We start from the raw sequence: 14,767 nt of genomic DNA on the forward strand, positions 1-14,767 counted from the left end.
CGGCTATGTTTCAGTCGAATACCTCTATGTGCCTTTCTGCGTATTTCAAGATATACTTTAATACACTTGGTACGCATCCAAATTGATATCTGATAGAGCTGTATTCAGCAACATGAATCCGATATGTTTTCCGTGCAATATATCGGACAACACGTCAGTGCAGCGAGATTTCGTTTGTGTGCTACGCATGGTGGCAACGGCCTTGCCGCAGTGGATACATTGTTCCCGTGAGATCACCGAAGTTAAGCACTGTCGGGCGTGGCCGGGGTGCACTCAGCCTCGTGATGCCAATCGAGGAGCTACTCGACCGAATAGTAGCGGCTCCGGTCAAAGACAACCATCATAACGACCGGGAGAGCGGTGTGCTAACCACACGCCCCTCCAATCTGCACCCTCAAATGAGGATGACACGGCGGTCGGATGGTCCCGATGGGCAACTTGTGGCCTGAAGACGGAGTGCTTTGCGCATGGTGCTAGAAATTTTTGTGATTTGCTTGCTTTCTGACAGGTTTCACCCTACTGAATGCGAGCAAGCTCACGAATAGACGGTCAATAACTGGAATTACGCAATAATACACTTAAAAGTTGTATTTTTGCATTATGTATTCCGATGAAAATAACTGTAAACAGGTTATATGCCTACTTCCTTATTATTCGCGCTTCTCGCTGCTTTTTTCAAAAAAGAAGAAGAAAAATAAAAACAGAGAGACAGAGAGAGAAAACAGGAATGTATTTCAAATATCAGCTCAGTGACGCCATGTTCGTCTCGTGATGTAAGGCAAGTATAGTTGATAGGTAATATCTCGTTGTACTAGCGTTATGTATGGCTACAGAGTTCTTTCTTTTCTCTCTTCAAACCAGAACAGAATTCAGTAACAAAGTGGTAAGAACACCTACGCAGTGCGCCAATTAAACACAGCCTTTCTTGGTTATTTTGTTAATCGTCTGTAATGCAGTAAACATCCTTGATTATTGATTTGTTATTACTACCATTGTTATTGTTATTCGTCACCTCACGACAGCTTTCCTATCACTCATTGCCGCAGATGCACGTAACGAATGGATCAGGATGAATGGAATGTGGGATGTTTCGTCACGGAGATTATACACATTTATCTCGGCATCTTGTGTTCAGGGCTATATGAAAATCTCAATAAGAGAAGACGACAATGGGATGCCGGTGATGCAGGCAATTGCATCCAACTATTTCTGTCGACTTAACACCATGATGATAGACAAATTGGCGTCTCACTGTATTTTGATTATAGTTCGTTAGCCTTCTTGCGACCTCGTTTCAATACCTTGTGAGAGCAGGCACAATGTTTTTCATTTTGAACACCGAACAATAACACACAAAAATAGTAGATGGAAGGATACAAAGAAACTATCAGACTCATGGGTGTGGATCCAGTTCATCATTAGAAGACTAAACGAGAGGGAAACATTACGAAAGCAATGAATACGCTGGTTAGTGTACATTATTTGTATAGATCTGAACCGCGCGACCGCTACGGTCGCAGGTTCGAATCCTGCCTCGGGCATGGGTGTGTGTGATGTCCTTAGGTTAGTTAGGTTTAAGTAGTTCTAAGTTCTAGGGGACTGATGACCTCAGAAGTTAAGTCCCATAGTGCTCAGAGCCCTTTTTATAGATCTGAAGATGAAAAAGCGCAGATCTGCACAGTGCCCGCATCTGCACTTTAGTTTCTGTCTTAATGGGCATAATTTTTAGTTTCTTCTCTTCTGAATTTTCAAATGAATTGATTATTACGGGGTACAGAATAGTTAGTTAACTGTGTTTCTTACAGCTTCCATTCGCACCAACATTTTTCTACATTCTCGTGCATTTCATGAAAGTCTACTAGTATGATCACAAGACTGCGCATAGATGCAATCGATTTCGAGGTGCAAAGTATTTGTTATCTTACTTTTCGTGACAGGTGGGCAAAGTTGATTTCCAAAGACTTTTTATTGTACTGAAATAATCTTTTGTCACAAAAAAACAAGGTAAGTGTTTTATTCGTATATATTTTGTGGGAAACTGTAATCGTGATGAAAGATTACACAGCTGAATGTTTGGCACAACTGGTAGGAGAAAACGTTGCATATTAACCAAACCCCGCGCCTCCTCTCCGTATCCTCGTATGACACGAGCACGAGATTCTGCTCCTATAACGCTGCAGAGCTGTTCCTAGCACAGCTGAGAATTGGCAACATAGTCACAAACATTTGGCAACACTGTGACAGTGCAATCACTTCCGCGTATGGTACTGAATTGACTCGCTAAATTTACTTGATATTCCCTTTCCATTTGAATAACTCGTGCTATATAATCCTCATGTAAACTAAGACACTGAGACAGAAAATTCAATTTTTTGGCTAAAGAAATACTATTCTTCACATAAGTGACAACTTTTATTACCTTTCACGATACGTTATGAGACTGAGCGACCAATACCATGAACAGAATGGGACGGCGGCAGCAGTGTGTCCGTAGCCCCGTGGTAACGCCTGTGTCTCTTGTTGCATCGGTTCAAGGAGTCGTCAGTTCTAACCGTGATAAAGACCAGTGTGTTCGAATATTTTTGCGTGGTTTATTTTATGGAGCAGAGAATTTCCAGAAAAAATGCTGTAACGAAATCAGAAGAAAACCTTCACACATAAAATCCCCTTGGCAGCTCGACTCAGTAAGTTGTGTTAATGGTCATAGATCCCGACTTTCTGATTGCGAAGCTGTTTCACAATACAAGCGTCTCTGAAGAAATTCGAATTGACAGTCAACGATACGCAATTCAATATTGTTCTTCACTTAAGACTCATATGCCAGGGTGATAAGTATGAAGGAAATGTATCGATAATCAAATCGTAAGAAAATACTTTCAGCTCATAATGCGCAATAGTGAAAAAATAACAATGCTGCACAACAGGTAACGCCTCTTACCGCTGCTGACAAGCAAATTTTGAGCTTCTAGGGATACATAACTTCATTTATGAAATGCCACATTTGCATGTCTGTCGAGTATGACACAGCCTACCAATTAAACACAGACGCAATCGAAATCTAAGTGGTTAGTGTTTTACTAATGCGTGCCGATAGAGGCACGCTTGTGTACAGATACTCAGTTTCATTAAAACAGACTTTCGCCGTAAGGTTATCGTTGGTAGTTTTATTTCATTTCTTATAATACAGTGCACAATTTTCGCAAGGTTTCTTTTAGTGTTGTTAAACAATACTAAACATGAGAGAGAAATTAATCATCAACCATATATGCGAATTTTCTGATGTTATCTATAACAGTATGACAATGCACATGCAGTTTATTGATTACATGGATGAAGAAAACTAGTTCTGAGTTAAAGCTGTCAAACAAGGTTTGAAAAAGAATAAAATGCCACTACCAGACAACAGCTAATGTAGAGAATACTTTTCTGGCTATTTTGGCACGATGCGCTCTCCCCATCCATAATACAAAAGCTCCGAGATGCATCTGCTGCCTGGCCGTCTATTAAACCTGAAAAGAACAACATGTCGCAGAAGTTAGTTGGAGTCCTAGGAAGGCCGAGAAAATCCGATATGTCACAGTTGATTGTGCTTCGATAACAATCCGATTAGGTTCTGGGTTCGAATCCCTGTCCAACACAAAGCTTTACCTCACGGTATTTCAAGTAAACTACTTGTGAAGAAGCAATATTTAACATCTCTCGTAGTTGGTTAACAGGGACAATAGATGCCGCGTAGGAACTCGCGTCCGTTAAAAATGTTTATGTTATGTAATTTAAAGTTGATATTTGCTAACTGATACTGTCTAAAATCGAGGTATATTACTCTCTGTATGCCTAGTCAGGAATGACTGTTAGTGTCCGTCAGTCACGAAATCTTTGCTTATTCTGCATGACCTGGGGTTGAATCCATATGCAGAACGAGACGGTTCGTCGTGTCATTTGAAGTTCATCCATATTCTCAACTAGCTGCTCGTGAATAACTTAAATTTTTAATGTCATTTTGTGTTAAATAACAAGTACGCTATGTTACTTTGAAGAGGAAATCATGAATACGACGAACATATTACGTGCATTACCTATCTGACGTAATAATGAGGGTGGTAACATTTCAGGTATTTCATTTATTGCAATAAATGTGAGCTTATAAGCCTCTTAGGACATTCTTATCTGTGATAAGGTGTTCCCTGATATTTCTAGTATTGTGGTATTACTTTACATCTTGAGTTATTGCGATACAGAGCAGTGTTTTCTAGTGGTGACTTGTTGGAACCATTTTCAATAGTCAAACGACTGTACCAAGTAGCGATTGGAGGACCTGCTAGACAGCTGCGTTATGTGGGTTGCATGCGGATCAGACGAAATGCAATTCAGGTCGTTCGGATACTTTTGAGCACGACTGTACATTGCTCTAGGAATATCAATCTCCCGTTCTAGTTATGTTCTGACGTGTGAATTCATTGTAACAGAAAAGAGAACAGTAACTTTAGCGACTTCGTCTGCGCGTAATTCTAGGACTGTTGTGTTGCACTGGGTTGAATTTTCTTGCCTCCTGAAGCGCCACAAGAAGACGAGAAAACGTCTGTCGGGAATGTGGATTCTAGTCAGGGTATCGTTCTCTGCAGAGTTCCTCGGCTTGAGTAACATTTCACCTGACTTCAACAGCAATAAAAGAAAATTAATAGTGATCCAGTTTGTAGTCTAGGACTGACATTACTGTACACACAACATCGTTTAAAACTGCTACTGCTAACTTATATTTTCCATAGATGAGTAACATTCCTACGTTCTCTAGGTTGGTGTACGTTATATTCAAACCAACCTGCATCAGAATACGGTTGTCTGAATTACCGGTGTACTTTTTCCTTGTGTTTCCAGTTATTGACTGTCAGCTCCAGCAAGTGGACGGATTTCGTTGCTCTGGGGACCCCCACTGTGTGCTAGCACAGGAGAGGCAAAATGTTTAATAACTTGTATACAGGTGCAAGAGACTGATGTAGGCTTCGACTTAGATGCGCGGTTTAACATCTGATACCGTCTGTACTATGCCGATTCAGAATGTCCACCCGTGAGTTCAATACCTAGCATTAAAATTTCGCATTGGATAACGCAAACAGCCCTCGGGAGTGAACCATGGGTGCATTAATTATTTAAATATTAGGTAGAAGGGATTACCTAGGTACAAGAAAGATATAATTAGTCCATATTTACTCAATTTAATATCTCACGTGAGCAAACGAGTAAAAGAAATTTACAGAATCCTCAGGTACGGTGGATAAACAAAACTGTTAACGAACATGGTGAAGACTCACTTAGAATATACACTACTGGCCATGAGAATTGCTACACCAAGAAGAAATGCAGATGATAAACGGGTATTCATTGGACAAATATATTATAGTAGAACTGACATGTGATTACATTTTCACGCAATCTGGGTGCATAGATCCTGAGAAGTGAGTACCCAGAACAACGGCAAAATAACGGCCGTGGTACGCCTGGGCATTGAGTCAAACAGAGCTTGGATGGCGTGTACAGGTACAGTTTCCCATGCAGCTTCAACACGATACCACAGTTCATCAAGAGTAGTGACTGGAAAATTGTGACGAGCCAGTTGCCACCATTGACCAGACGTTTTCGATTGGTGAGAGATCTGGAGAATGTGCTGGCCAGGGCAGCAGTCGAACATTTTCTGTATCCAGAAAGGCCCGTCGAGGACCTGCAACATGCGGTCGTGCATTATCCTGCTGAAATGTAGGGTTTCGCAGGGATCGAATGAAGGGTAGAGCCACAGGTCGTAACACATCTGAAATGTAACGTCCACTGCTCAGAGTGCCGTCAATGCGAACAAGAGGTGACCGAGACGTGTAACCAATGGCACCCCATACCATCACGCCGGGTGATACTCCAGTATGTCGATGACGAATACACGCTTCCAATGTGCGTTCACCGCGATATCGCCAAACACGGATGCGACCATCATGATGCTGTAAACAGAACCTGGATTCATTGGAAAAAATGACGTTTTGCCATTCGTGCGCCCAGATTCGTCATTGAGTACACCATCGCAAGCGGTCCTGTCTGTGATGCAGCGTCAGGGGTAACCGCAGCCATGGTCTCCGAGCTGATAGTCTATGCTGCTGCAAACGTCGTCGAACTGTTCGTGCAGATGGTTGTTGTCTTGCAAACGTCCCCATCTGTTGACTCAGGGATCGAGACGTAGCTGCACGGTCCGTTACAGCCATGCGAATAAGATGCCTGTCATCCCGACTGCTAGTGATACGAGGCCGTTGGGATCCAGCACGGCGTCCCGTACTACCCTCCTGAACCCACCGATTCCATATTCTGCTAATAGTCATTGGATCTTGACCAACGCGAGAAGCAATGTCGCGATACGATAAACCGCAATCGTGATAGGCTATAATCCGACCTTTACCAAAGTCGGAAACGTGATGGTACACATTTCTACTCCTTACACGAGGCATCACAGCAACGTTTCACCAAGCAACCCCGGTCTTCTGCTGTGCTGTTTGTGTATGAGATATCGATTGAAAACTATCCTCATGTCAGCACGTTGTAGGTGTCGCCACCGGCGCCAACCTTGTGTGAATGCTCTGAAAAGCTAATCATTTGCATATCACGGCACCTTCTTACTGTCGGTTAAATTTCGCGACTGTAGCACGTCATCTTCGTGGTGTAGCAATTTTAATGGCCAGTAGTGTATCTTAAATGCTTATGGGTAGGTCGTCTGCATACCGGAAAGGCACGAATGAAATTACCGAGATGAGCGGAAAGAATTGCGTGGTTATGTTATCTGAAGGGGATGTTAACCAGACATGCCAGAAAGTTAACTGCAACGTGTGGACACGATTCACAAAAGTAAAATGCACTCGCGAATCGGACAAGGGATTGGTGCAATAGTTGGCAAGGAACTGACTTAATCTCGCGCTTTCGAGAAAATCCCCTTAGGGCACGAACGCGTACTTGGACCCACGTCGTATCCAGCGAAGCAAGTCAAACGTTGCCTTCAACGTCTTCGGGCAGCATCCGTGCCCCTTTGTAGTCTGATACCAGTGATTCCCAGCACTTGTCCCGATTGAAGTTTGAACCAAGAGTCAGAGCAGCTGCATCCAATCAGATCTGAAATCAGAGATAACGTGCCGCAAAACTTGGCTTTTCTACCCGCCCGAGCATTCTGCGAAAAAACAGCTCCACCTGAACTTCCTCATCCAATCAAAATGGCCTTGCGGGGTAGCCGCGTGGTCCGAGACACCTTGACACGGTTCGTGCGGCTCCCCCCCGTCGGAGGTTCGATTCCTCCCTCGGGCATGAGTGTGTGTGTTGTTCTTAGCGTAAGTTTGTTTCATTTACATTAAGTAGTGTATAAACCTAGCGACCGATGACCTCAGCAGTTTGATCCCATAGGAACTTACCACCATCACCAATCAAAACGGGTAACTCATGGTCAGCCAATGAGATGAGTAGAGATCTACTCTCCGAAGTAAGTTCCCAACAAAACTTTTGAAAACGTTTCTGTATGGCTTGAGAACTCAGTTTCGCCAAGAGAAGGGTTTATCTCTCACTTCAACATATCAAACCCTAACGGGACATGGGTTTGAGCTGTACTTTATACGGCGTCTAAAGTCTATCTTCAATGATTATAACATGTCCAGCTAAAGTAAACAGATGTGCTACTGTGCATTTTATTGTGTACTGTGTATTTTTACGATGTAACAATCATCTGTTGAGCGTTTACATGTATGGACATGGCCATGTGCACAAACTGCTTCCTGATTTTTTATGTTTCATTTTCCAAAAGCCTTTATATAATGTGCTTCATTTTATGTCTATGACAACTTGGCTTGAGGTCCAACTCAAAATGAACACATTTTAAATTTTTGAAGACTTGAAGATGACAGCAAAGTCTGTTGAAACCGGTTGTTTGCAAATAAAGAATTTTTTGAGCTCTCTTGGCTCCAGACAGTTTTTACCAAATAAAACAGGCGCTCCTTCTCATTTCTCAACATGAGGAAATTCAGTCCTTACAAAGAAAAGGAGAAGCTTGTAAGTAATTGATCACCCTCAGTACCATTTAGTTTCAGCATACCTATGCGCAAAGAATTTCCACATTTGTAACCAACAAGTTCACCAGTTCACAAGAGGAGGACATGTCTTGCAAGTACCAGGCGACATCTCAGCGTTAGTATTACCAGCCTGAAGCAAGAAGATGTGTTCTGTAGCTCTCCACCGCCATAGCATTGGGAAGCATAGCTGGCTGTGCTTTGTACTAGTACACAAACATGTCCACCGCCCAATGGCCTGCTGGATGAAGGAGTCATGCTCACACCTAGTGTGGGGCCATCTTCCTAGTCCTGAGAATTCAGCTACAAACGAAATTTGATTTAATTCATTAACGATTGAAGATTGTTCATTGTTCACGCTTTGCCTATACCGGGAGGTGTATCTGAATTCCGGGAGGGGGGAGTTTAATAAGTAAGGCAACCAATTTTTTTTCTGAAGGCATATTGGTTTTATTCGGGATTCCAGTACATCATATTATTTCCCACTCTTTTGGCTACAAAACGCTATTTTTCAACATAGTCCCCATGCCGTTCAATGCTACGGCCTTACGCCACTTTACTGAGAAGGCCTGTATGCTCATGTGATATCATTGTATCGGTAGACATCGGAGGCAACGTCTCGCTGCACCAATAACCTCCCCGTCATCCACGTACTGCTACCTGTGGAGTGCATCCTTCATTGGACCAAGCAGATGGAAGTCGGAAGGTGCGAGATCCGGGCTGTAGAGTGGATGAGGAAGAACAGTCCAGTGAAATTCTGTGAGCTCCTCGGACTTGTGTAAGGCCTTGCCTTGTCATGGAGAAGGAGAAGTTCGTTCACATTCTTGTGAGAATGAACACGCTGAAGTCGTTTCTTCAGTTTACTGAGGGCTACACAACTTTGCGTAGGCCAACTGGTGGACGAGTGTGTCAGCACTACGTCTAACTGAGCAACGAAGCGTCTGTTATCCGTCGATCTCCTCGAATGAGAGTGTTCGCGCGTTCCAACAATGTTGGAGTCACAGCTGTGTGCGGCCGATCTGCACGCGAGAAATGGGACAGGTTTGCATGACCTTGGTGCGATGAGGACAGACGCCTCGCCAACGACTCACCATGCTTTTGTTCATTTGTTCAGTCCCAGGTCTCAGTGTACATTCTGCAAGCGCCTGTGAATATCTGCGTTACTCTGGTTTTCCGCCAAAAGAAACTCAGGGACAGCTCTCTGCTGGATTATAGATGCCATTTTCGAGGCTACATATAGTGCCATCAGATCCTCATGGAACAATAGGAGCTGAAGCTGGAATATTCCACAATGTCCCACGACAAATTACGCCTTTTATTCAACCGAAATTAGCCGAGAAAAAAGTGTTGTACTAGTTATTGAACGCTGTCAGAAGACGGTATGGAGGAGGTAGTGACTACAATTATTACTCTTTCTTCTCGAGTTCCGTATCCGATCTTTTCATCAAGCTGGCGGACATAGGCATCACAGTAAACAAGCCAGACAGATTACTGGTGGATGCGCTTCAGAGCTCTCGCATTTCCAGTTTGGTGTCGTATTTCCTATACTACGCAGTGTGGCCCAGTATTATGACTAGACTCACATTCTAGAGGACTGTGGTGCAAATACTGTCCGGCCATCCACATTTTTGTTTTTATTCGGTGTCTAGCCTGCAGTGTGCAGCAGCGGAAGGCAGACGGAGCTACTGGTAGCAATGGCGCTTACGTGGGTGGAGTAGCTGGGCAGCCTCGCTAATGCTCGACGGCGGCCTGTGGTTGCAGTGTACGACGCGTCGGTGAAGGCGCCCTCCGGCGTGCTGTACGGCTCGGTGTACCAGCTGGGCCACTTCGACCAGTGCGTCTCGGCGGGCGCGGGCCAGCTGCGCGGCCAGTACTGCCTGCCGCAGGTGCAGGCGCTGCCCGCCGAGCCGCAGCCGCTGCCGACGGACCCCTACAGCGACACCTTCCAGCAGGACCAGTCCGCCTGGCTCAAGCTGCAGGTCAGTGCGCTACGCTGAATCCTCGCTTATACCTTCTATCACTGGGCGGGAACTAGCTGCCGCGCTCGGCACTCAATGTAGCAGCAGCCCGCCGAGAAGAGGCGCAGCAGAGCAGCAGCAGCAGCACTTGTGCGATAAACTGTAAATTAAGGGGGGATAGGACGTGAAACGGGCCGACCTGGAGCAGGAGAGGCACCACAGGACATTTTAATTTACACTGTCTATACTTTTACAAATAAATTCATAAAACTTTGTTAGAATGACTAGGAAGGATTCAGGATTCACACTCATAACATAACAAAACAAATTTTTTTACATGTGAAATTTCATCATTTTTTCACTTGGTATTGGCTGCATTCGTTGCTATAGGTACACTTTTCTTCATAAGTAAGAGAGATTCTTCGATGAACTTTGCACAGCATACAAACCACACTTACAGGTGTATGAAACTCTAGAATTTCCCAAATCTGTTAAAAACTGTGGTAAAAATTGAGGTAATTAACTATAAAATTCGAGTTTTCTCGAACACGAAGTTTAAAACGTAACAGCCCATTCATTTTTCCATAGATTAAATAAATTCTAGAGTTTCATACACCTGTAAGTATGGTTTGTAAGCTGTGCAAAATTCATAGAACAATCTCTCTTACTTATGAAGAAATGTGTACCTATAGCAACAACTGCAGCCAACAGTAAGTGAAAAAAATCATGAAATTTCACATTTAAAAGTTATTATTTTTTCGTGTTTTTGAACTTCCACTGCTATGAGTGTGAATCCTGAATCCTTCCTGGTCAAGCTGACAAAGTTTTATGAATTTATTTGTAAAAGTATAGACAGTGCAAATTAAAATGTCCTGTGGTGCCTCTCCTTCTTGAAGTCAGCCCTTTTGACGTCCTACCCACCTTAATTTAGTCTTTGTTTTTTGTTCACGTGATTCTGCAAAGAAGTGAACTGTACGTGTGTATTTTACTGTGCAGACTAGTGGTTAGAAAAGTAATGGTATTTTTTTGTTTTTTGCGTAAGTCTTGAGAATATTCTTGTGTAGGGCGGCATCCTGTTGTAAATTTTCCGTGTAGAGAAATTTATTTCTGTTTAATAGCTTGCGGTCTCAGAGTCCAGTGAGAAATCTGCACACTAACTTTTAGTGTTACTATCTCCTCCTTTGGTATATTTTCAAACTCAGAAGTGCCATTTGAGACCCTATATCTATTTTATACGTAGTATGATATGGCTAGGGACTGTGCTTATTATGAGCGGACACAGGGAGAGCTGGCTGCTGTCCGTAAACAGCTGGAAGCTGCGTTTGCTACCGCCTACAAGCTTCTAGCTAATGCTCGAAGTTGCGGTGACGTTGGGGCGCCAGTAACGAGACCACCTGGGACACCTTTCGTGATACTAGAATCCCCTGGTGGCCCGGACATCACTGCGGCTTCCGATACGCAACATCTGACCGGTACGTCCACACCCCATAGAGGGTGACAGACTGTGGTGGGTTCACCTGTCACTGGGTGGAAGGCGAAAAAGGGAGCAGGCCGTGCGCTCTTAGCAACAGGCACGAGGTGCTTCCCGGTGTTGATGATAACTCTGAGCCAGCACGGAACGCCTCTCCTGTTGGGCCAGTGGTCGATTTTCCTGCCAGTCCGGAGAAGAGACAGAGGCTGGGTATACTAGTCACTGGGAGCTCCAATGTTAGGTGTGTGATGGAGCCCCTCAGGGAGATAGCAGGCAAGGCGGGAAAGAATTCCAGTGTGCATTCGGTATGTTTGCTGGGAGGTCTGATCCGTGATGTGGAGGAGGCCCTGCCGGCGGCTATCGAGCGCACTGGGTGAAACCGCCTGCATGTAGTGGCACATGTCGGCACGAATGACGCCTGCCGCTTTGGTTCTGAGGCCATTCTCGGCTCCTTTCGGCGGCTGGCTGATTTGGTGAAGGCAACTAGTAATGCACGCGGGATGCAGGCTAAGCTGCCTATTTGTAGCATCGTATCCAGAGTTGATCTCGGTCCTCTGCTTTGGAGCAGAGTGGAAGGTCTAAACCAGAGGCTCAGACGACTCTGCGGCGGTATCGGATGCGAATTTCTCGACCTCCGCTATCGGGTGCAGAATTTCAGGGTTGCCCTTAATAGGTCAGTCGTGCACTACACGCAGGAAGCGCCTATTAGGGTAGCGGAGTACGTGAGGTTAGAGAACCCCTGTCTTGGGATAAAAGATGATTTGCCTGTTAAATCAGCCACAGCGACTTCAGAGAAACTTGGTCCTAGTAGATCAGAGGTACAAAACATTAATATAATTTTAGTAAACTGCAGGAGCATCCAGGGAAAGGTCCCAGAATAAGTATTGCATATTGAAGGTTATAATGCACAGATAGTATTGGGAACAGAAAGCTGGTTGAAACCAGACGTCAGTGACAACGAAATTCTAAGTTCAGACTGGAATATTTATCGTAAGGATAGGTTAGTTGCCAATGGTGGCGGTGTGTTTATTGCAGTAAGAAAATTCGACAATATCTAGCGGGGTTATCACGGATTCCGAATGTGAATTAATCTACGGGAAACTGAGTTTCAAAGAACGGTCAAAAATGGTGATCGGATGCTTTTATAGACCACCTGGGTCAGGATCTGTAGTTGCAGAGCGCTTCAGACAGAGCTTGCAGAATATCATTAGTAAATTTCCTGATAATGCCGTTGTAATAAGGGGTGACTTCAACATGCCAGGTAGAGACTGGGAGTGTTATGCCATCAAAACTGATGCAAGAGACAGGGTATCGTGCGGCCTTGTACTGGATGTCTTGTCCGAAAATTACCTTGAGCAGATAGTTAGAGAACCAACACGTGAGGGTGACGTCGTAGACCTCCTGCCAACAAACAGACCTAAAATAAAAGAATCAGTTAACGTAGAGGATGGTATCAGTGATCATGAGGCTGTCACAGCTTCTATGACGACGGGTCCTACAAGGAATGTTAAGAAAGGGAGAAAGATATATTTGCTCAGCAAGGGTGACAGGATACAAATTTCAGAATATCTCAGCAGTCAGCATCAAATATTCGGTGATGAGAACGAAGATGTGGAGAACAAATGGAAAAAATTCAACAATGTTCTGAGTAAGTTTTTAAGGGATGGGAAAGATCCACCATGGTTTAATAGCCGTGTTAGAAAAGCGCTACGTAAACAAAGAGCACTTAATCTCAGATTCAAGAGAAGTAAAAAGTAGCTCACAAACAAAAGCTGAACGAAGCGAAAATGAGCGTAAGGAGAGCAATGAGAGAAGCATTTAATGATTTAGAAAGTAAGACGTTGTCAACCGACCTGAGTAAAAACGCTAAGAGATTTTGGTCGCATGTAAAATCAGTAATGGATCAAAATCATCTATTCATCCTCTCAGCAACCACACCGGCACCGAAATGGAAGATAACAGAGAGAAGGCAGAAATACTCAATTCGGTCTTCCGAAGTTGTTTCACCGCGGAAGATCGGTACACTGTACCTCCTTTCAATCGTCGTGCGAACGTCAAAATGGCAGATATTGAGATAACCGATCGCGGAACTGAAAAGCAGCTACAATCGCTTAGTAGTGGAAAGGTTTCAGGACCAGATGAGATACCTATAAGATTCTATAAAGATTATGTGAAAGAACTTGCTCCCTTTATAGCAGTAATTTATCTTAGATCGCTTGAGCAACGAAAGGTACTTAACGACTGGAAAAAAGCGCAAGTCATTCCCGATTTTAAGAAAGGCCGTAAGACAGATCCACACAATTATAGACCTATATCGTTGACGTCAATCTGTTGTATAACTATGGAACGTGTTTTATGCTCAAGAATTATGACGTTTTTGGAAAATGAACAGCTCCTCTATAAAAATCAACATGCGTTCCGCAAACAGAGATCCTGCGAAACTCAGCTCGCTCTGTTTCTCCATGAGGTCGACAGCGCAGTGAACAACGGCGCTCAGGTTGATGCCGTGTTCCTTGGTTTCAGTAAGGCATCTGACACCGTGCCGCATTGCCGTTTAATGAAAAAAATACTATCTTACGGAGTATCGGAGGAGACCTACGATGGGATTCACGACTTTCTTGCAGATAGAACTCAACACGTCTCTCTTAAGGGAACTAAATCGATAGAGGTAAAGGTAATATCCGGAGTACCACAGGGAAGTGCGATAGGACCGTTGCTGTTCACAATAAATATGATCTAGTAAAAAGCGTCGGATGCTCTTTAAGGCTATTTGCAGATGATGCAGTTGTTTATACCAATGTAGCAGCGCCAGAAGATAGTAAGAATTTGCAGAACGACCTGCAGAAAACTGATGAATGGTGCAAACCCTGTCAGTTGACCCTGAACGTAAATAAATGTAACATATTGCGCATACATAAGAAAAGAAATCCACTACTGTACAGCTACACTATTGATGGCAAACGGCTGGAGACAGCGTCTGCCGTAAAATTTCTACGCGTAACTATCCAGAGAGACCTTAAGTGGAATGACCATATGAAACAGATAGTGGGAAAAGCAGACACAAGACTCAGATTCATCGGAAGAATCTTAAGAAAATGTAACTCATCTACGAAAACAGTGGCTTATAAGGCGCTTGTTCACCCGATTCTTGAGTATTGTTCACCTATCTGGGATCCCTATCAGGTAGGACTGATAGAGAAGATCCAACGAAGAGCGGCTGGTTTCGTCACGGGATCGTTTAGCTAGCGAGAGTTCGTCAG

The 14,767-nt window shown here is 43.9% G+C and overlaps 1 protein-coding gene across 1 annotated transcript in view; it reads left to right on the forward strand.

Annotated features, from left to right (window-relative positions):
• Positions 1–14,767, forward strand: part of LOC126162354 (nose resistant to fluoxetine protein 6-like) — a 346,588-nt gene that overhangs the window by 126,694 nt on the left and 205,127 nt on the right. The window contains exon 3 of the mRNA XM_049918807.1: positions 9,840–10,057. Coding sequence (XP_049774764.1) covers positions 9,840–10,057 — 218 coding nt within the window. The remainder of the gene's footprint in view (positions 1–9,839; positions 10,058–14,767) is intronic.

Source organism: Schistocerca cancellata, chromosome 2 (genome assembly GCF_023864275.1).
Source record: "Schistocerca cancellata isolate TAMUIC-IGC-003103 chromosome 2, iqSchCanc2.1, whole genome shotgun sequence".
Taxonomy (NCBI): Eukaryota; Metazoa; Arthropoda; class Insecta; order Orthoptera; family Acrididae; genus Schistocerca; species Schistocerca cancellata.